Below are 23,673 nucleotides of genomic sequence, written 5' to 3'. Positions count from 1 at the left end.
CCCCTGAATGTCGTGGACGTGTAACTTTCCTTGTAAAGTCTGCAAAATCGAGTTTTTTTTCTTCTCCATTTTTCTTTTTGGACGGATCAAAAACAGTTCTAGGGTTGGATAGAAAAACTAGGGTTAGTCGGGAATCGGAAACATGGCATTTTTTCCAGCCTAATATTTTTAACTTTTAGATTTAAAGGTCTGGTGTAAATGTACATATTAAGACAATTGCCTAAGAGAGTTAAGTTTCCGTTACCCGGTTTATAATATTTCTCATTACATTTTGATTAGCTTGTTGTGTCTTCATGACAAAAACAAGACACACAGGTAGCCTACACGTGAAGACATGAACGATGACAAGCTCAGACCTGTGTTCAGGAAAGTATGCATTCTCATTTGTATTGTATTTATGGGGTTTGTTTGTTGTTGTTTGTTCTTTATTTATCTATATGTTTATGTATCTATTTATTTATTATTTTTTAATTGGGAGAGAGGGATGTCGATATCGTTTTGTTGTGAACTCTTCATCTTAAGTGCAACCTTGGTACAAATTGAGGAAAAAGACTATTATGGCCTAGATATATCCATTGACCAATAAAAAAGTCATTATCCGTAAACTGTAAACTCTCTTTCCTTTGTCATTACAAATAGAATGACAAACTACAAGCTTATATCTTCCCAGCTGACCTAGCAACCACCACCACGTACACATCTATTTCCACTACAGTGGATCCTTTTTTCAAAATCTCCACACACAAAATCCGAGAAAATTAGGTTTAAAACGGAAGGGAGTCTTTTAAATGGAGTAAAAGTACAGACATCATGCGCAGAAAATCTTAAAACGGAGGGTCTTCTTCTTCTTCTGCGTTCGTGGGCTAAAACTCCCAGGTACACTCGTGTCTTTGCACGAGTGGAATTTTACGTGTATGACCGTTTTTACCCCGCCATTAAGGCAGCCATACGCCGCTTTCGGAGGAAGCATGCTGGGTATTTTCGTGTTTCTATAACCCACCGAACTCTGACATGGATTACAGGATCTTTTTCGTGCGCACTTGGTCTTGTGCTTGCGTGTACACACGAAGGGGGATAAGCCACTAGCAGGTCTGCACATAAGTTGACCTGGGAGATCGGAAAAATCTCCACACTTAACCCACCAGGCGGCCGCGGCCGGGATTCGAACAAACGGAGGGTCTTAAAAGGCGGGAAGTCCTCGAGTTTGGGGTTGGGTGTAGGGGTATGGATAGGGTTAGGGTTAGGGGTATGGATAGGGTGTGGGGTTGGGATGTGGGGATAGAGGGAGGTTCCATTGTATCAGAGTCAACAACAAAGTATAACCACTGAAACAAGATTGCGAATGTTACAATGGAAATTAATGCACAATATTAACCCCACACATATTTTACTGTATAAAATAGGTATTTCCTCGAGTAATTGTTGTACTTATTGTGAGAACAAAATTGATTATATTGAAAATTATTTTTATTTTTGCCCGAAAATTATGTCCATTTGGAAATGCGTTGAGGATAAAGTGAATTGTAAATATAATATGGTTATTAAAATTACAGTAAAGGAAGTTTTTTTGGGCGTGTTTGAAAATTCACAAAGTTTCAAGGCACTAATAAGTTATGTGAATTATTTGATTGTGGTAGCCAAAATGTGTGTTGGTATTTATAGATGTGGTTCCCCTCTTGATATTGTATGCATTTTTGAGAGGGAATTGTTACATAGAAAAGTTGTTTAAAATACATTTAGAAATAGTATTGTTAAGGATATATATTTAAAGTAGAAACTTTAACATAAAAAGCAGAAAAAAAGAAGAAAAAAAGATCAATGAAGAAGGATGGTCCCTGCCAAAAAACACAAAAAAAAGCAAAAAAGTAAGGGTTGAAGCAGCCTGCATGCAACTGAGATCAAAACACACAAAAACAAAGAAAAAAAACAAGACAAAAAAACAAAACAAAAACACTGGAATACCTGTCTGTGACCCGTACAGGCCAAGCCACACATTGTACGATGTCTGGGATATCACCATGTTGACCAGAAACTCCACTGTCGTGTTGTCATGAATGGAAATGAGACGAGCCTCTTGCTCTCGACATCGTAACTGTGACTCGTAGAAAGTCTGCCGGTCATCTCCTTTGAACAGGTAGCAGAAATCGCCATAGGCCACCCAGTTGTGTCCCACGCACTGACCCGTTGGTGGCTTAGGGGTGAAAGTCGTATAGTTTTCTGTGAACAAACATGGAATTAAAAAACTTGATAGGGTGGACAGGATCTGATCAAGTAAACTAAGCAATACACAATTATTGCGACAACTGTTGCACACCAACTGAAGCATTAATCCCCGTGTCATGCCATTTAGGGCAGTCCACTTGTTTGTTCGTTCATGGGCTGAAACTCCCACGGCTTTTACGTGTATGACCGTTTTTACCCCGCCATTCAGGCAGCCATACGCCGCTTTCGGACGAAGCATGCTGGGTATTTTCGTGTTTTTATAACCCACCGAACTCTGACATGGATTACAGGATCTTTTTCGTGCGCACTTGGTCTTGTGCTTGCGTGTACACACGGGGGTGTTCGGACACCGAGGAGAGTCTGCACACAAAGTTGACTCTGAGAAATAAATCTCTCGCCGAACGTGGGGACGAACTCACGCTGACAGCGGCCAACTGGATACAAATCCAGCGCGCTACCGACTGAGCTACATCCCCGCCCGTCCACTTAACTATAGATCTGGCACTCTTTTCGGATCAGTAAGATTTCTTGGCATTAAATGTTTGAATGAAATGACACGGGAATTAATGCTTTAGGTGGGGTGCGAAATTTGTCTCAATCATTGTTTTGCTAAGTTTAGTCAATATAATGGCATTTCTTTGTCAAAGATAAGCAGGTAAATTGTAATTATTCCATAAAAAATAAAAAAAAACACACAGGTGTTTTCCTCCTGTGCGTTGGTGGTTACAACTAGAATACTGAAAATACCCACGTGTCAAACATGGTGTAACTGGTGAACAGGATTTTCTTGAGCTTTCGCTGTAATATCTCCATTCTAAATACCCCCTTTGCAGAATATAAATACTACTGACACCATTTTCACGACGGCACATTTTCTGAACGACCTGACAGCGAAACTGAGTATTCTTGTAAAGGCTGAGAGATCCAGATTGTCAAACACGCTTTATTTAATGTGGATGTGAACGATTAATCCTGTCCTGCGTGTGAAATCCGACATTAAAGGCACAAACACTATACTTCTCGTTAAAAGAGTTCGACTCATCATCTCAAATCCGACTTGGCTTTTACGTGAAATAAGGCCATGTCTTCACTTGGACACTTGCCAAAATTCAACACCCTGACCGCTTGATGTGGTAAGTTGGAATATCTTTGATGAATTTATTTCTTTAATGAAAAAAATAACCCACTGTGGGCTTTTTTCGAAATTATTCTAAACAAATTCCAACTGCACGGAGAGCACACAGGCTGTTCATTTTTGTTATGTGAAGAGACGGGCGCTGTGGCGGGGTGGTAAGACGTCGGCCTCTTAATCGGAAGGTCGAAGGTTCGAATCCCGGCCGCGGCCGCCTGGTGGGTTAAGTGTGGAGATTTTTCCGATCTCCCAGGTCAACTTATGTGCAGACCTGCCAGTGGCTTATCCCCCTTCGTGTGTACACGCAAGCACAAGACCAAGTGCGCACGGAAAAGATCCTGTAATCCATGTCAGAGTTCGGTGGGTTATAGAAACACAAAAATACCCAGCATGCTTCCTCCGAAAGCGTCGTATGGCTGCCTAAATGGCGGGGTAAAAACGGTCATACACGTAAAATTCCACTTGTGCAAAAACACGAGTGTACGTGGGAGTTTCAGCCCACGAACGCAGAAGATGAAGAAGAAGGTATGTGAAGAAGAGGAGGGAGGGTCTTATCCCATGCAAACGCCTGGCCAGTTCTGAGATTGGGAGCCGACGTTTTTTTCACTGGAAGGACAAATCGAGTGTGCCAATAGTTTAGGGAGCTATACATTATGTTAACACACACACACACACACACACACACACACACACACACACACACACACACACCATTAATGATGGCACAAACGTAGGGCAGCGTCTGGCTGCAGTCATCGTCCACCCAATGTCCATCGCTGTCCATTCGGACACAGCCCTCCCCGTCCCCCCGAGACGGTTCCTCAGGTGCCCAGTTGCTGAAGGTGATTGGCCAGCCCAAGTTCCAGACATACACTCCCTTTGTCTGCACGCGTAAGTATGATCATAGTTATCTACAATACTGGAACTCCTCCACCGGCATTGGGATATAAACACAGTATCCTACACTATATTTTGCACCAGTATAAAAACGCTGACTGGATTGTTTGTCTTACTAAAAGCAAGGGAATTCACTCTTTCACAGCCCATACAAACCCGACAGAGTTATTTCCGAACATTGTCCATTTCCTTTCATCCTCCAAAACTTCGTTGCCTTGGCTGTCTTGATCTGCCTCAATCAGAGGTTAATGTTGACAGAGGATTTAATAAGAAACAAAAGAAGCAACAAAGCAATAATGATTTTTTCTCCCGATGTTAATTTTGGTCAGGACAACTTCATTAGTGTGACATTAACTTTTCGAATATAAAAAAAAGGGGCAACACATCAGTGCTACCTTTCTCAAACTTAACAGCTACAAAAACAAGTCGCGTAAGGCGAAAATACAACATTTAGTCAAGCTGTCGAACTCACAGAATGAAACTGAACGCAATGCAATTTTTCAGCAAGACCGTATACTCGTAGCATCGTCAGTCCACCGCTCGTGGCAAAGGCAGTGAAATTGACAAGAAGAGCGGGGTAGTAGTTGCGCTGAGAAGGATAGCACGCTTTTCTGTACCTCTCTTCGTTTTAACTTTCTGAGCGTGTTTTTAATCCAAACATATCATATCTATATGTTTTTGGAATCAGGAACCGACAAGGAATAAGATGAAAGTGTTTTTAAATTGATTTCGAAAATTTAATTTTGATCATAATTTTTATATTTTTAATTTTCAGAGCTTGTTTTTAATCCAAATATAACATATTTATATGTTTTTGGAATCAGAAAATGATGAAGAATAAGGTGAACGTAAATTTGGATCGTTTTATAAAAACAATATTTTTTTACAATTTTCAGATTTTTAATGACCAAAGTCATTAATTAATTTTTAAGCCACCAAGCTGAAATGCAATACCGAAGTCCGGCCTTCGTCGAAGATTGCTTGGCCAAAATTTCAATCAATTTGATTGAAAAATGAGGGTGTGACAGTGTCGCCTCAACTTTTACAAAAAGCCGGATATGACGTCATCAAAGACATTTATCGAAAAAAGGAAAAAAAATGTCCGGGGATACCATTCCCAGGAACTGTCATGTCAAATTTCATAAAGATCGGTCCAGTAGTTTACTTTGAATCGCTCTACACACACACACGCGCACACACACAGCCACACATACACCACGACCCTCGTCTCGATTCCCCCTCTATGTTAAAACATTTAGTCAAAACTTGACTAAATGTAAAAAGGGCCAAAACATCAGTGCTACCTTTCTCAAACTTAACAGCTACAAAAACAATTTAGACCACACATGCCTTCCAATCACTCAGGCCAATCCAAACAAAAGGAACATCATCAGAGCCAACGGAAACACCCGCGCCGTCAGCCACAAAGAGCTGTAAGAAGGCTTGTGAGAATGCGTTGTTGATGGTGGAAAGATCGGCACCCAGCTTATTGCAGGCTTGGGTAGCGGTGGTCCAGTTTGCCGCTGCTGCTACATACTTATAACAACCTGCTCTGAAAGGCTTGAAGCCTATCTTGGCGTCGCACGGGTTTGGGATGGGCTCTGGTGTAGAGATGCTTGGGCCTGCACAAACAACGCATGATTTGTATCATTCATGCACATTACGGATGTGTGCGTGTGTGTATGTGTGTGTGTGTGTGTGTGTGTGTGTGTGTGTGTGTGTGTGTGTGCGTGTGTGTGTGTGTGCGTGTGTGTGTGTGTGTGTGCGTGCGTGTGCGTGCGTGTGCGTGTGTATGTGTGTGTGTGTGTGTGTGTATGTGTGTGTGAATGATGTGTGTATGTGTGGGTTCATCACAAGGACAGATTGTAAGAAAAGGACCAGCCTGAAATCTTTATCCTGGTAAAATAAAGTTCAGTTCAGTTCCATTCAATCCTATACTCATGAAAAATGCAATAGAGTGTACTTACTTTTGTTTGTCTGACATATGTAGTTGGCTTGTTGTCCACACGGCGCATCATTCCACAGACCTGCATTGCTTGATGAACCCTTCATGTACACACACGATTGCTGAATAACAGAAAACATACCCATTATTAAAGAAAACAGCGGAATCATTGTCACCAGACTCAAACAACAGCTCAGCTGGACTTGGATTGAAAATACGTTTATAGGTCCAGCTGTCCTGGCTTTGTTCTCTAAATAAAAAATATTACTGGGCAGAAGACTTTCAACATGTCAAATATATCGGGGGATCGAGTGACAAGAGGTCAGACCAATGCGTCAGATGCAGGGCCGGACTAGGCTAAGAGGAGGGGGGGGGGGTTGCTAGAGGTAGTCCAGGGGGATATCCCCCCTGGCGGCAGGGGCGGATCAGTTCATTTTATGTGGGGGGGGGGGGGGGGGGGGGTTCAAAAGTATATTGTGAAGATATCGGTGTGAAGGCGCGAAGCACCGAGCCGACGGCGCAAAGCGCCTAGCTTGCTAGGGGGGTCCGGGGGCATGCCCCCCCGGAAAATTTTGAAAAAAAGGATGCAAAATGGTGCAATCTGGTGCATTCTGAGGATGATCATTACCAGTTTCAGGCAGCAGATTTTGTCACTGATTATAACCCCCAACATTGAAACTCAATGTAAAATAAAGAAATGCATACCTCATTCAATATTTTTATATTTTTATATTTATAAGGTGGGTCCGGAAACCCTAGAAACCCCGTCCGCCCCTCTGCCCCTTGTGGGGGTCAGGGGGCGAAGCCCCCTGAAGCTGATGGGTAGGTCATATTCTGAGATAAGAAAATGGTCGCTCCTTGCATGAAACGGCATAAAATAAGCAATAATAAAAAATGTTTTAAATAAGTAAGGTACATGTTCAGGCTAGGGGGGGGGGGGGGGGGGGGTTGCGCAACCCCCATAACCCCCCCGGTAGTCCGGCCCTGAGATGCATGAGAAAGTATGCGTAAAAGACCAAAGGCCGAGGCCTGTGAGCAACACTGCGGTATTCAGTTACTCCAAACCATCACTTAATAGTAGGCCACATCATCACATCAAAATCATCAAATTCAAATGAATTAACACAAAATCACCACTTATTGACTCAAAAGCTACAAGCATGCATCCTTCTTTTTCTTCTTCTTCTTCTTCTGCGTTAACGTTCGTGGGCTAAAACTCCCATATACGCTCGTGTTTTTGTTGTTGCAAGAGTTATTGTTATATGAAGTCTTATATCGCGCGCGTATCTCCAGACTCGGACTCAAGGCGCAGGGATCTATTTATGCCGTGTGAGATGGAATCGGTTGTTACGTATATGACCGATTTTTGCATCCATATCTTGGTGCATTACACACCACAAAATCCATCACACATCAAGTTTATAATTGGGTCGAAGGACGTTAAAAACAAAGAACCAACCAACATCTTCAACAACAACAGCATCCATTTTGGTTTGAACAGTTGTATTCAGATACTTATAAATAACAATGCCGCGTACAATCAATTCAATAAATGGAGCACAACAAGCTAGCTACGTTTAAACCCCTGCTCTTAAAAGCAATATAATATTTGACTTAGCTGACGAATATAACGTATGGTGAAAGAAAGCAGCAGCCATTTAATACATACCACTCCACCGCTGGGCTCCCCATCATCCCAGTTAGTGAAGGTGATCTCGGCATTATCTGTCCACGCGAACGAGCCATCACCAAGACGTCTCAGACCAAACCACGCCGACAGCTGGTTGTCACCCAGCAGAGTTATGACGAACACTGAATAAGGAGAACAAAAATCTTTCGGAATCTTACCTTTAACAGTTGTATGTGATTTCACTCAAAATGCTAAATGATAAGTTAAATTTTAAATAAGTATCTTTGAAATGTGATAGCGATATAGACATACGCGTAAATAGCATCTTTCCTTTTTTTCCTCGTGTTATTTTCCTCGTGTTAACCTAGTGTGCCCATTGTAAGTGCGTTTTTTATGGGTAAAACAAAATAATTCGTTACCATTTAAAAAACCCACTTTGCTTACTCATACAATTCCCATACACCTTCCCAGGACATACCAAGCATGAGCTGTAAGCTTAAACATTCACGATGCTAATCGACAGTTTAAAAAAGAAAGACAATAAAAGCCACAGAGCTATTTTTGTTTGTTTGTTTGTTTGCTTAACGCCCAGCCGACCACGAAGGGCCATATCAGGGCGGTGCTGCTTTGACATATAACGTGCGCCACACACAAGACAGAAGTCGCAGCACAGGCTTCTTCATGTCTCACCCAGTCACATTATTCTGACACCGGACCAACCAGTCCTAGCACAAACCCCATAATGCCAGACGCCAGGCGGAGCAGCCACTAGATTGCCAATTCTAAAGTCTTAGGTATGACCCGGCCGGGGTTCGAACCCACGACCTCCCGATCACGGGGCGGACGCCTTACCACTAGGCCAACCGTGCCGGTCCACAGAACTAGATCAGACAGTATTTTAATTAGATGTAAGTTCAACCTCGTTTGAATTAGTGTCCCGATTGTTTTCCCCTTTCCCATTGGATCATCTTTAATTTGAAATAAATCTTGTTTAAACCAACCCTCTTAAAAACTGGAGAATCGTTCTTCTTATCTTTTCTTTTCTTTTAAGTTTCTTTGATTTTGTTCCAAAACAGAAGCCCCATCCCAAAATTGAACTTCCTGCAAACACAGCATGTGTAAGATGCACGGTGAACCCACAGAGATATAGAACCCTCTGTGGGTGAACCCCGTCCACTCACAATTCTCCGCCACGCTGCCAATGCTAGCAAGAGTGTAGCCCGGTCCAAAAGCGGTACAGAAGTTCCAAGCCCTGGACCAGTCCAGCAACTGTTCCCCTTCGCTGCTGCCAAACACACGCAGACACTTGTTGCCGAACGCCCTGTAGCCGGGCGGGCAGAACCCGGTGGGGGCAGGAGTGGTTGTGGTGGAGGGAATTGTGAAGTTGACGATCTGCTCGCATACGAAGCCTTGCTTTCTGGTGCACACGTCATCATTCCACTTTCCTGATGGACGCGAGAAAGGGCGAAGAAACGAACAATCAAAATAAAAGAAAGTTTGTGGAGTTAACGTTTAATTGTAGACACAATGAAACATTCACCAGCACTTTGACCCAGCGGCCTTTAAAGTGGACAAACAAGATACACAGCAAACAAATAACAATGACGAATGATCACTTAGCTTTTGATGCTGCTTCTTAGAAAAGGACAGGTAGCACCCCCCCCCCCCCCCTACACATTTTCGTTGGCTACCTAAGGATAAACCGATCTACAGAAACAAGTATCATGGAACTGTGGTTACACACAGAAGGGTAATTGCTGCTCATCTAAGATTTTGATTTCTCACTTTTTTCAATCTGTTAATGGTCGTCAAAATGTGCTCAATGTAATGTGTACACATCGAACTTTATCTTGCAAAACGGAAACGACAAATAGCACAGGCAAAAACAACCAAACAAACAAACCATATTTGTTTAAACAATCTTAAGAACAGAGAGGTAGAAAGAAGAGATTGACTTGAACTAAACTGACCATTTCTGGGCAGGATATCCACACAGTTCTCAAGGAAGCCAAAGTTGTTGGGTTCCCCCACATCCCAGTTTTCGTAAGCAACAGGTGATCCATCTGACCACCTGCAAGCAAAACCATTAACTTTAAACAATGAATGCCGAAGTCATTTTCCAAACCTCTTTAAAAGTATAAATCGTGGTTCTCGCAAAAGCAGGTCACTCTGATTAAAGTAAAGTCGAACCTGTCCTTGGCGACCACCTCTTGATAACGACCAGCCGCCAACAACGACCACCCAAAGGATCCGAACATTTATTTTTTTTCCCTATATCATTCACCCTTACATAGCGACCACCTGCCTATTACGATCTCTTTTGGTCAGTCTCTTGGGTGGTGGCTGTAGACAGGTTTGACTGTAGTATTATACTGGCCAACATCTGTCAAATAAAGTATTAACCGGCAGGCATAACCGGTTGCCGATGTAATTTACGGTATTTTTAGATTGTTACCAGTAAACGACCGAAAATGACTATCAGGTTCAGGAAAGCTCCGATTAAACCTGCAAATATGTACATTCAAAGATTTGAAAATGATCTCCATTTTCTTTACGTAAAATCGAACATATTAATTATGAAAAGAAGCAATATTGTGCATGTGTTTTCATCATTTTTCAGGCACTCTGCCCTAGCTTGCATTCCCTGTTAAAACAAAATGATACTTACTGGAATCCGTGCCCAAAATTAAGCTTGTTTAATCCAATCCACAAGGCCAAGGAAGAAGTATTCTGGATCTGAAATGAACAAAAGATAATACATGTACACATAAGAACATACCTGAGAAATAATACACACCTAATTCGCTCAACGTATTAGCTGAAATGTAAAAGAAATATATCATTTTCTTCCAAATGTTTTCATGCAAGAACATTATGTCATAAAATGAAGGATACATCTAATTGGCTAAGTTCTATGCCCAAACCACTTTAAACAACAAACTATATTCGTGGGGGAGCAACGTCGCCTTCCGCTGATAATATGTCAACTTAAATGCATATGATCAGCAGAGTTTGTTAAACAAAAAAATGCTCATGTTGCCGGGTTTTCAAACTTCATTTTCACAATTCTTGCTCAAAGGAATTCCAACGCTAGGGAACAGAAACTACTGCTACCTTCTTGTTTCCTTGAAACACCAGTCTCTATGGAAACTAAGAACTCACCAGACTTTGGACGAAGAGCTGTTCCATCTTCATGGTGATGGAGAAGAGACTAACCTGCATGTTGAAACACCAGTCACTATGGAAACTAAGAACTCACCAGAATTTGCACGAAGAGCTGTTCCATCTTCGTGGTGATGGAGACGAGACTGGCCTGCATGTTGAAACACTAGTCACTATGGAAACTAAGAACTCACAAGACTTTGCACGAAGAGCTGTTCCATGCGCGCAGTAATGGAGACGAGAGTGGCCAGCATGTTGAAACACCAGTCACTATGGAAACACCAGTCACTATGGAAACACCAGTCACCATGGAAACTAAGAACTCACCAGACTTTGCAAGAAAAGCTGTTCCATCTTCGTGGTGATGGAGACGAGACTGGCCTGCATGTTGAAACACTAGTCACTATGGAAACTAAGAACTCACCAGAATTTGCACGAAGAGCTGTTCCATCTTCGTGGTGATGGAGACGAGACTGGCCTGCATGTTGAATCACTAGTCACTATGGAAACTAAGAACTCACAAGACTTTGCACGAAGAGCTGTTCCATGCGCGCGGTAATGGAGACGAGAGTGGCCAGCATGTTGAAACACCAGTCACTATGGAAACACCAGTCACTATGGAAACACCAGTCACCATGGAAACTAAGAACTCACCAGACTTTGCACGAAGAGCTGTTCCATGCGTGTGGTAATGGATACGAGAATGGCCTGCATGTTGAAACACCAGTCACTATAGAAATACCAGTCATTATGGAAACTAAGAACCAAACTTTGGACGAAGAGCTGTTCCATCTTCGTGGTGATGGAGACATGAGTGGCTTGCATGTTGAAACACCAGTCACTATGGAAACGCCAGTCACTATGGAAACACCAGTCACTACCATGGACACTAAGAACTCACCAGACTTTGCACGAAGAGCTGTTCCATGCGCGTGGTAATGGAGACGAGAGATGCCTGCATGTTGAAACACCAGTCGCGCGCCTCCCGCCATGTCTTGGCCGTGTCACCGTCACCCTCCACCACCGTGTAGCACGACTTGCCGTACAGCTTCCACCTGTCATCCAGTGGGGAACAACTCCCAGCTGCAACACACATACAGTGAGATAATAGAAATATAATTATTTGGATGAATGCAAGGTATACGTTCTTTCGCGGGAGAAAAGCTCATTTCCTCAAGCTTTAAGGAATGTTCTCTGCGTATACCGTACTCCCTTTGTTTTTGCATTGTAAAGCACCTCAGGCTGTCAAGGAAGCGCTATATAAGTTATTATCGTTATCATTTTTTGGGGTAGGAGTAGTAGTAGTAGTAGTAGTAGTAGCATGAGCAGTAGTAGTAGTAGTAGCAGTAGTAGTAGTAGTAGTAGTAGTTGTAGTAGTAGTAGTAGTAGCAGTAGTAGTAGTAGTAGCAGCTAGTAGTAGTAATAGTAGCAGTAGCAGTAGTAGCGGTAGTAGCAGTAGTAGTAGTAGTAGTGGTAGACAAAGTAGTAGTAGTAGTAATGTTATTATTATCATTATTATCAAATGTGCAAATATATTGTCAATAAGTGTGTCATTTTTACTACGATTGATTAATCCTTCACACCCAACATTCTGGAAACTCAGCCATCTGTCCAGCAAAAACATGTCAGTAGTCACACTAACAATCAATGACTTTATAAAAAAAATCAGCATTGGAGCAAACTGTCATTCTTCTATCAAACGATTGAGAATGTACTCAAGAGAACATTAGATCATCCATCCGTCCTTACAATTCCATTTAAAAACATAGATACCTACTGCTTTCTAACAGCTTCATGGAAAGCTGTGAGTTTTTGCAAGAGTCCCTTTCAGAAGGTTAATAGAATTCATGCAAACAAGATCAGTTTCAAATGCACAAACATAAGGCAGAAAAGAAGAAAGACAGAAAGAAAGAAAAAAGAAAGAAACAAGTCGCGTAAGGCGAAATTACTACATTTAGTCAAGTAGCTGCCATTTTTCAGCAAGACCGTATACTCGTAGCATCGTCAGTCCACCGCTCATGGCAAAGGCAGTGAAATTGACAAGAAGAGCGGGGTAGTAGTTGCGCTAAGAAGGATAGCACGCTTTTCTGTACCTCTCTTTGTTTTAACTTTCTGAGCGTGTTTTTAATCCAAACATATCATATCTATATGTTTTTGGAATCAGGAACCGACAAGGAATAAGCTGAAAGTGTTTTTAAATTGATTTGGACAATTTAATTTTGATAATAATTTTTATATATTTAATTTTCAGAGCTTGTTTTTAATCCAAATATAACATATTTATATGTTTTTGGAATCAGCAAATGATGGAGAATAAGATAAACGTAAATTTGGATCGTTTTATAAATTTTTATTTTTTTTTACAATTTTCCGATTTTTAATGACCAAAGTCATTAATTAATTTTTAAGCCACCAAGCTGAAATGCAATACCAAATCCCGGGCTTCGTCGAAGATTATTTGACCAAAATTTGAACCAATTTGGTTGAAAAATGAGGGCGTGACAGTGCCGCCTCAACTTTCACGAAAAGCCGGATATGACGTCATCAAAGACATTTATCAAAAAAATGAAAAAAACGTTCGGGGATTTCATACCCAGGAACTCTCATGTCAAATTTCATAAAGATCGGTCCAGTAGTTTAGTCTGAATCGCTCTACACACACACACAGACAGACAGACACACACACACACACACACACATACACCACGACCCTCGTTTCGATTCCCCCTCGATGTTAAAATATTTAGTCAAAACTTGACTAAATATAAAAAGGAAAGAAAAACAAGTCGCGTAAGGCAAAATTACTACATTTAGTCAAGCTGTGGAACTCACAGAATGAAACTGAACGTAGTCCGCCGCTAGTGCAAAAGGCAGTGAAAGTGACGAGCCTGTTTGGCGCGGTAGCGATTGCGCTGTGCTTCATAGCACGCTTTACTGTACCTCTCTTCGTTTTAACTTTCTGAGCGTGTTTTTAATCCAAACATATCATATCTATATGTTTTTGGAATCAGGAGCCGACAAGGAATAAGATGAAATAGTTTTTAAAACGATTTCGGAAATTTAATTTTGATCATAATTTTTATATTTTTAATTTTCAGAGCTTGTTTTTAATCCAAATATAACATATGTATATGTTTTTGGAATCAGAAAATGACGCAGAATAAGATGAAATTGTTTTTGGATCGTTTAATAAAAAAATAATTTTAATTACAAGTTTCCGATTTTTAATGACCAAACTCACTCATTAGTTTTTAAGCCACCAAGCTGAAATGCAATACCAAACCCCGGCCTTCAATCAATTTAATGGAAAAATGAGGGTGTGACAGTGCCGCCTCAACTTTTACAAAAAGCCGGATATGACGTCATCAAAGGTATTTATCGAAAAAAAGAAAAAAACCTCCGGGGATATCATACCCAGGAACTCTCATGTCAAATTTCATAAAGATCGGTCCAGTAGTTTAGTCTGAATCGCTCTACACACACACACACACACACACACAGACAGACACACACACACACACACACACACAGACAGACACACATACACACACACACACACACACATACACCACGACCCTCGTCTCGATTCCCCCCTCTATGTTAAAACATTTAGTCAAAACTTGACTAAATGTAAAAAGAGTTTATAAAAACAAAAGCAACGATACATACATATGCCAGCAGTTGGCACGATGACAGTGGTGCGAGGCTGGGGAACGGATCCTGGAAGAGAAACTAGAGACATGTTCATGTGTGCAAACAATTATACATCTTTTCCATGTAATTTTCTTTTTTTTTCCTTTAATGTGTGTGAACACTTTTATTATTTTTAACAGTTTTAGCATGTCATGAAAAAGTCCAGGCTCTTGTCTACTAACAAATCTTGCAGAATTGTATGGGCAAGTTAGGACAAGTAAAGTTTGCAGGAAAAGCAAGGGATCAGCAAATGGCGTGGAAGCCATGCATGCACTAGTACCTCATTCTACAATACTACTCATATATAAGTTATGTAAACATCTCTCTGTTTTGAACAAGAAAAAGTCTAACCTCATTCTACATACTAAAACCGCTTGACTTTCATAAAACGTATCATCAAACAAATCAACACTATGGCAGGAGGGACAACCGCAGTATATTCCCCTAAAAAAAAAAACTTCACAATAAATTTTAATGTTTTATGCATGCATACATGGCACTTACATTTAAAAACGAAATAAATCGATTTTTGAAGAAAATCTAACCAGTACTGGGACCTTAAATTGCAGCAAGATGGTGACCTCCCCTGAAGACCATTTTCTCAGTTTTGGTCTAATTGTTGTACCTTGTATAATATTATGCTTTTTTCGTTGATTTTATAAACTAAATTCTCCCGGCAGTCAAGGGGATTTGTTCAAACAAACATGTGCCCCACCTCTTGCGATCAGAAACAAACTTGCATTTGTTTCGAATAGCAATAACAGCTGCTACAAAATAATAACCAACCAAACAACCAACCTCTTGCGATGGAGCAGACCCAGTTGCGAAGAGAAAAGCAGGACTGGTGCGCCATGTCTCCAGAATCCACCCTGATTTCTCCACAGTTCTTCAGACCTTGCAGGGCCTCTGACTCCCCCACCGCCCACTGGAGAAAATTCACCCCCGATCCGTCGCTCCACTTCATGGCTGTACAACATTTGATTGGTCATGAAGGGAAACAGTGAAGTTCTGTCTGCTAGTTTGGAGCTTGTTGGTCAGCTAGTGTTATAATAATGCAACTACCGGTATTTGTATGGTTGTAAAACATTTGAATGATTATTCAGGGAAACAATGAAGAGCTGTCAGCTAGCATTATAATGCAATTACCGGTACTTTCATGGCTGTACAATATTTGATTGGTCACAAACAGTGGAGATCTGTCGATTAGTGTTATCATTCAATTACCGGTACTTTCATGGCTGTACAATATTTGATTGGTCACAAACAGTGAAGATCTGTCGATTAGTGTTATCATTCAATTACCGGTACTTTCATGGCTGTACAATATTTGATTGGTCATAAACAGTGGAGATCTGTCGATTAGTGTTATCATTCAATTACCGGTACTTTCATGGCTGTACAATATTTGATTGGTCATAAACAGTGGAGATCTGTCGAGTAGTGTTATCATTCAATTACCGGTACTTTCATGGCTGTACAATATTTGATTGGTCATAAACAGTGGAGATCTGTCGAGTAGTGTTATCATTCAATTACCGGTACTTTCATGGCTGTACAATATTTGATTGGTCATAAACAGTGGAGATCTGTCGATTAGTGTTATCATTCAATTAATGGTACTTTTTAAAGGCACACTCCTTTCTGTGTAAACTGAGATCTGGTCAGGCTTTTACATAGGATAAACGACCATCCCTCCACTTGTTCACATACGAACAATGAACAGCCTAGGTACTGTCTATGCACACTGGGACTTGTTTGATTAACTGATTTAGTAAAAGTCCCGACGGGCGCTGTGGCGGGGTGGTAAGACGTCGGCCTCTTAATCGGAGGGTCGAGAGTTCGAATCCCGGCCGCGGCCGCCTGGTGGGTTAAGTGTGGAGATTTTTCCGATCTCCCAGGTCAACTTATGTGCAGACCTGATAGTGCTTATCCCCCTTCGTGTGTACACACAAGCACAAGACCAAGTGCGCACGGAAAAGATCCTGTAATCCATGTCAGAGTTCGGTGGGTTATAGAAACACGAAAATACCCAGCATGCTTCCTCCGAAAGCGGCGTATGGCTGCCTAAATGGCGGGGTAAAAACGGTACGTCATACACGTAAAATTCCACTCGTGCAAAAACACGAGTGTACGTGAGAGTCTAAGCCCATGAACGAAGAAGAAGAAGAAGAAGAAGTAAAAGTCCCCATAGGCTTTTATGTATTTATAGCTTCTGCAAGTGTTGATTTGGACTTTGTACTAATGATCATCTGTGATGATTTAAAGAGAGAGGGAATCTTTATGTTTGCGTCATTTCAATAATAATAACACTAAATACACCACAGAAGCAACAGCATCAATCAACAACATTACATAATGGCAATTCACTCACACTCATCTTGGTGACTGTAACGCAGGCCGATCCAAAAGTTGCCATCACTCCCTCTGGAAAAAAATATTGCACAAAAAGACGTGATCAATCTTGCACATTTGACACTTGAGGCTATCCATCAAGAACAAGTTAATCCTGCAATAAAAGTACAAAACAAACCTGAACAGGTGTGTTTTGGTTAAAAAAAAAAGAACAAAAAGTATTTTTGTAATGCAAATTTTAAGCTAAAAAATTCAAACCACCAAAAACAAAACACATGTGCAGTTTCAAGGCAAAAAATAAATCGTAATACAATATTAACTATTTAAAACTAATTGTTAAAAACTAACACGAATCTAATATTTTCAGAACAAAAAGAAATCACTAACGCCGGAGAGCTAAAAAATAAAACTACAACAACAACAAGAACAACACTATAATATTTAGATTTTTAGTTCAAATGAAAACAATAAGAGAAAGAGATGCAGTTTAGACCCTCCACTAACCCCCAACACCACCCCCCCTCTCCATCTTGCACTCCTCCTCCCTACCCATCCTAACCACACTAAAAAAGAAACAAAGAAGAAGAAGAAGAAGAAGAACAAGAACAAGATGAACAAGAACAAGAACAAGAACGAAAAGAACAAGAAGGAAAAAAATAAGTCTGCGTCTGCATCCTCAGTCCTTTAAAAAAAAATCCTTGTTGTAATTGATATAATTTGTGTGTGAAAGCGTGTGTATATGACATACGAGTGAGTGAGTTAGTCAGTGTGAGTGCGTTAGTGATGTCAGTAGGAGAGGTATGAATAGGAGTTAATTGTATATGTGTAAATACATTGTGTGTATATCTGACCTCCTGTTGCCTAGGTCGGCACCTAAAATGAATGGGGGCATGTTTGCGTGAGCATGTGTGCCTGACAAAAAGAACAAGAAGACATTAACAATTCACAAAGAGGAGGATATCACTTACGCCAGAGAGTTCTTCCAGACAGACTCGAGGTCCTCCAGGGCGTGAATGCTGGCCAGGTCTGCCCCCTGGCTCCTGCAGTCCTCCCTCGCCTCGTCCCACGACAGTCGCTGCTTGGACGACTTGGTGTTCACCTTGTACACAGGGAGAAAGAAAGATCATCATCATCATCATCATCATCATCATCATCATCATCATCATCATCATCATCATCATCATCATCATCATCATCATCCTTCCTCCCTCGCCTCGTCGCACGACAGTCGCTGCTCAGAAGACTTGGTGTTCACCTTGCACACATGGAGAAATAAAGATCATCATCAACAGTCCCCTGTCTCATCATCATCATCATCATCATCATCATCATCATCATCATCATCATCATCATCATCATCATCATCATCATCATCATCATCCTTCCTCACTCGCCTCGCCCCACGACAGTCGCTGCTTGGACGAATTGGTGTTCACCTTGTACACATGGGGAAAGAGAGATTTTCAGCCTCCCGTTTCTTTCATGGGATACTTGCTTGCGGCTAGCCTCTCACAAAGCAAGACAGGGAAATCAAACCAAATCGAACGGTTTGATGGCTAGCTACGCTTCGCAAGTATTAAACAGCATTGGTTGATACCGAAAAGGTCGTCTGCACTGGTCGGTAAACAGTAAACAGCCATGAACAGCCAATCGGATTGGCAGCTGTGCGGCGGCCATTTATTTCTCGCTTAGCAAGCACCTCGAGGTCATGCTCGCCTACTCTCGCAAAATCCTAGCATTCCTTGCGGCAAAACTTGCACAAGAAACGCTACTTCCTCTCCTCACTCACTTTACTCGCCAATTCTCGCGTCAAAGAAACGGTTCCCAAAAAGATGCTCTAACTAGAAGGGTCCCTTGACCCCCATTACAATTATTAGGGGTCACAAAGACCATTGAAACGGAACTTTAGAGGGTCCCAGACCTAGGAGGACTTTTGGAAGTTCTGTGAGAGAATTATTGATGTTTAGTGGTGCATTTGCAAAAGAGATTTATCCCTGATTAAGAATTGTTGTCAAAACAATTATCATACAGCCATTCCCCTTCGAAAAAAAGAAAACACACATATACTAAAAAGAAAACACAAGCAAACGAGCAAACAGAAGAAAAACATCATTCACCTGGTAGCAGGAATATTTAGTCTCAAACCACTCCTCAGGGCATCGGGCACTAGGGGGCACCAGAGGCTGAGTGGGAATAGGCGTGTAGCCAGCGATGGGCTTTTCACAGATGGCGTGGTGGGGGAAAGTGCAATTCATGGTGTACCACAGGCCTGCATGTTGTCCTGAATACAGTCCCACACAGGCAAACTTGGGACCTGACACAGAAGTATAAACAAATAGTTCATTTGTGAGCAGAATGTTAAATCCTGACGTAATACAATTTGGGAGTAGAATGACGACGTCAGAAACACAGAATTTCTCTTTATGCAGTTATAAACACCTGCATAAGAGACATATGATTATGTGTTTTAATTAAGACCTCCTCCCCTTTAAGCCCGGAATTCGTTTTTAATTTTTATTTATTTAATACTTAATCAATTTTCTGTTCACAATGTACGAAAATTTACCTCATTGTTTTGCTTGCTCCCGTAGGGGGTTTCTACCTTTTACACACTTTATCAAATACGTGGAGCCGAGTTCTGCATTATAGCTACCTTGTTTTGTATACCGCGTGCCACAAACTTAATTTTTGAAGTTATTTTTGCAGGTCTTAAATGTAGGGTTGAACTGTACACTCACTTGGCTGTCTAGGTCCCCAGTAGGCAAACGTAACAGGCGATTTATCACTGAAAGTGAAGGATTTCTGTTCTTGAGCCACCGACACATCACTCCAGCAGAAGCCTGTTGATGATCCCAGCAGGCTGGACACAAACGCTTGTTCGTACCTGTTGGCGGAGACATTGTTTTGATTTAAATTATCTTGAGGTTGCATATTTTGCAAAGTGTAAAGACATAAGAAAGACTCACGCATGCGTGAAGACATGTGTGCGAACGCACACAAGCACGCACAAACACAGGGCCAGGGGCTCGCACAGGGTTTAAGAACACACACACACACACACACACACACACACACACACACACACACACACACACCACTTTTTAAATCGTGCCTCGGCAAAGACTGCTCCCTTTTAAGACACAGTTTTCTTGGATAATTGTTTGTGGTTTTAAAAGTAGGGTTTCAGCGCATTCCAATAGCAATGTATCACTTGCCTGTCCCCCAGTAAGGTCATATATTGTACTACGTTGCAAGACCCTGGAGCACATTTTTGATTAGTGCTTTTGTGAACAAGAAACAATTGACAAGTGGCTCTATCCCATCTCCCCCCTTTCCCCGTCGCGATATAACCTTCGTGGTTGAAAACGACGTTAAACACCAAATAAATAAAGAAAAGACTTGCCTGTCGTTGATGCGAACAAGAGTGGCTCCTGAGGTCTTGCACCCTCTCTGTGCGTCTGCCCAAGCCTGCTTCTCATCCACCAGGTTGTAGCACGACCCTTTGAAGGCACTCCAACCAACCTGCTCCACACACACAAATGTGCACATTATACACGAGCCAATGACAATTCTTTATTTTTGTCTGGAAGACACGCAGGAGAAGCGACACAATGTTTATGTAACGCAAGTATCTGAATCATTCGCATTATGACGTCTTCTCGAACTTTGTTTCGCTTTTCGTCTGGGGGTCAGGAAGAGACGTCTTGGCTTGTTCAATCGGTGTCGTTTGTCTTTAAAGAGACAATGAAGAGCTAGGCCTGTGTAAGCAACTCTGTTCGGTTGTTTTTCTGAAATATCTCCTGAGAAACAAAGCTTACCAGTAAATACAGTTGAACGCCCCATTCAGTTAAGATCCTGCTTCCTCAGATGTTTTGTTCAAAGCCTCTATAAGTTTGCCTTTGGGCGGGGATGTAGCTCAGTCGGTAGCGCGCTGGATTTGTATCCAGTTGGCCGCTGTCAGCGTGAGTTCGTCCCCACGTTCGGCGAGAGATTTATTTCTCAGAGTCAACTTTGTGTGCAGACTCTCCTCGGTGTCCGAACACCCCCGTGTGTACACGCAAGCACAAGACCAAGTGCGCACGAAAAAGATCCTGTAATCCATGTCAGAGTTCGGTGGGGGGTTATAGAAACACAAAAATACCCAGCATGCTTCTTCCGAAAACGGCGTATGGCTGCCTAAATGGCGGGGTAAAAAACGGTCAAACACGTACAATTCCACTCGTGCAAAAAAAACCACGAGTGTACGTGGGAGTTTCAGCCCACGAACGCAGAAGAAGAAGAAGTTTGCCTTTCTTTCAAGACTCCCTTCAAAAATCTAAAAAAAAAGTCAGGTCCTTCTTCTTCTTCTGCGTTCGTGGGCTGAAACTCCCACGTGCACTCGTGTTTTTTGCACGAGTGAAATTTTACGTGTATGACCGTTTTTTAACCCGCCATTTAGGCAGCCATACGCCGTTTTCGGAGGAAGCATGCTGGGTATTTTCGTGTTTCTATAACCCACCGAACTCTGACATGGATTACAGGATCTTTTTCGTGCGCACTTGGTCTTGTGCTTGCGTGTACACACGGGGGTGTTCGGACACCGAGGAGAGTCTGCACACAAAGTTGACTCTGAGAAATAAATCTCTCGCCGAACGTGGGGACGAACTCACGCTGACAGCGGCCAACTGGATACAAATCCAACGCGCTACCGACTGAGCTACATCCCCGCCCCAAGTCAGGTCCTGAAAGGAGGGGTCCATAGTATATCAACAACAGTGAGATAAACAAGTTGTCAAGACATACTTCAGAGTAGCCTACTTGGCAATCTAGTGGCTGCTCCGCCTGGCGTCTGGCATTATGGGGTTAGTGCTAGGGCTGGTTGGTCCGGTGTCAGAATAATGTGACTGGGTGAGACATGAAGCCTGTGCTGCGACTTCTGTCTTGTGTGTGGCGCACGTTATATGTCAAAGCAGCACCGCCCTGATATGGCCCTTCGTGGTCGGCTGGGCGTTAAGCAAACAAACAAACAAACTACTTGTTTATTTGTTTTGTCTTGTTATGTTGACAAGCGGAAGGAGTTTGCATATCCCCGGTAAAAATCTTGAATGATCTATAATATGGTTCACACACACACACACACACACACACACACACACACACACACACACACACACACACACACACACACACACAAACACACACACACACACACACACACACACGCACACACAAACACAAGAATAACCAATAGAAAAGCCTTTTTGGCTTGTCATTTGAACTTGCCTTTTCACGCCCTTCTGTGACTAAGTATAACCAGTACAAAAGTGTTTTTGCTCGTCTCTTCAACTTACCTTTTCACATACCTCTGTGATAGGCGGCAGATGAGGAATAGGTGAAGGCTGTTTAGGCATCTTGCAAATGTACATCATTCTGTCTTCACAGAACACCGTCCTCCAGCCACCGGTCTAAAAGACACACACGTTATTCACTCACAAAAAGGTTCTCTCAGTAAAACTTATTAACCTGTGACTTAAAGGCACAGTAAGCCTCCCGTAAACCATCACAGAGCTCCCCGAGCGTCTACATAGAGTATAAGCATACTTCCATTTGAACGCTCACCGAACGGGAACATCCTGGCTGCTTTCTGTCGAGCGTGAGAAATTTTCAAATAATTTATTTTCGTGGACTTGGCCTCAACAGCAATGGCGCCTCGTTTTGGTGCTGGACGGCTGTTAAGAATACCGGAAATCACGCCCGAACAATAAGCCTCCCGTAAACCATCACAGACACTGTCAGGCTTTTACACACAGTACAAACACCCTTCCATTTGAACGCTCACCAAACGGGAACATCCTTGGTGCCCTCCGTAAAGAGCGAGCAATTTTTAAAGAATTAATTTTGCAGATTGTCTCGAACACTTTGTGGACCCATCCTGAACTCAGGTCAAACATGAATTACTTCCCTTCGGGTCTCCTTCTATCGATGTAAACTGACGATAGCCGTGAATCGATGATTATCAAAATGTTTTTGGACCGTGGTGCGTTTTTGCGCTAGACCTAACTTTTAAAATCTAAATAATAAATTGACAGCTTGTTACACAAACATTCTTTAATCATAAAAGAATTCTTTTTTCATCAAGACAAGATCAGTACAATTCGAAGTTGTGAAAGTTTGAAAAAAGAAAAGCCCGGAAGCAGGGTCACGCAAGGGTCGTAGCAGACGACGGTTTATCAGTGCATATCGCCGTTCCTCTCAACAGTCAAAAGCCATCGCTAGAGTTCTTGTGAACCACAGCCGTTTGTTTCGTGCATAAAAACGTGCTATTGTAAATAAGCTCACATCGAGTCGCATTCAAATGACTAACTGACGACTACATTGTGAAAAAGGGAAACTGGATCACACGGGTTCACGATGGCTCAGGGGTAAGATAAACCACGCAAAAATAAATTCTTTGAAAATTGTTCGCTCTTTACGGAGGGCACCTAGGATGTTCTCAATCGGTGAGTGTTTAAATGAAAGGGTGTTTGTACTGTGTGTAAAAGCCTGACCGTATCTGTGATGGTTTACGGGAGGCTTACTGTGCCTTTAAGAGCGACACAAAGTAAGTTTGATTTTTAATTTGTTGTTCATTTTCATTAATTTATTGAACCATCGCCGGGA

At 42.0% G+C, this 23,673-nt stretch overlaps 1 protein-coding gene across 1 annotated transcript in view; it reads right to left on the bottom strand.

Annotated features, from left to right (window-relative positions):
• Positions 1-23,673, bottom strand: part of LOC138968608 (lymphocyte antigen 75-like) — a 76,920-nt gene that overhangs the window by 7,845 nt on the left and 45,402 nt on the right. Inside the window, exons 34-49 of the mRNA XM_070341202.1 lie at positions 20,438-20,556; positions 19,773-19,918; positions 19,152-19,348; positions 18,003-18,133; positions 17,054-17,106; positions 15,481-15,648; positions 14,659-14,709; positions 11,891-12,072; positions 10,496-10,563; positions 9,798-9,898; positions 9,009-9,272; positions 7,867-8,009; positions 6,220-6,319; positions 5,603-5,874; positions 4,067-4,238; positions 1,963-2,217 (exon numbers count right to left, since the gene is read on the bottom strand). Coding sequence (XP_070197303.1) covers positions 1,963-2,217; positions 4,067-4,238; positions 5,603-5,874; positions 6,220-6,319; positions 7,867-8,009; positions 9,009-9,272; positions 9,798-9,898; positions 10,496-10,563; positions 11,891-12,072; positions 14,659-14,709; positions 15,481-15,648; positions 17,054-17,106; positions 18,003-18,133; positions 19,152-19,348; positions 19,773-19,918; positions 20,438-20,556 — 2,422 coding nt within the window. The remainder of the gene's footprint in view (positions 1-1,962; positions 2,218-4,066; positions 4,239-5,602; positions 5,875-6,219; positions 6,320-7,866; positions 8,010-9,008; positions 9,273-9,797; positions 9,899-10,495; positions 10,564-11,890; positions 12,073-14,658; positions 14,710-15,480; positions 15,649-17,053; positions 17,107-18,002; positions 18,134-19,151; positions 19,349-19,772; positions 19,919-20,437; positions 20,557-23,673) is intronic.

Source organism: Littorina saxatilis, linkage group LG6 (assembly GCF_037325665.1).
Source record: "Littorina saxatilis isolate snail1 linkage group LG6, US_GU_Lsax_2.0, whole genome shotgun sequence".
Classification (NCBI taxonomy): Eukaryota; Metazoa; Mollusca; class Gastropoda; order Littorinimorpha; family Littorinidae; genus Littorina; species Littorina saxatilis.
Note: the sequence above shows the minus strand (reverse complement) of the source record. Positions and strands in the feature narration are given on the sequence as shown.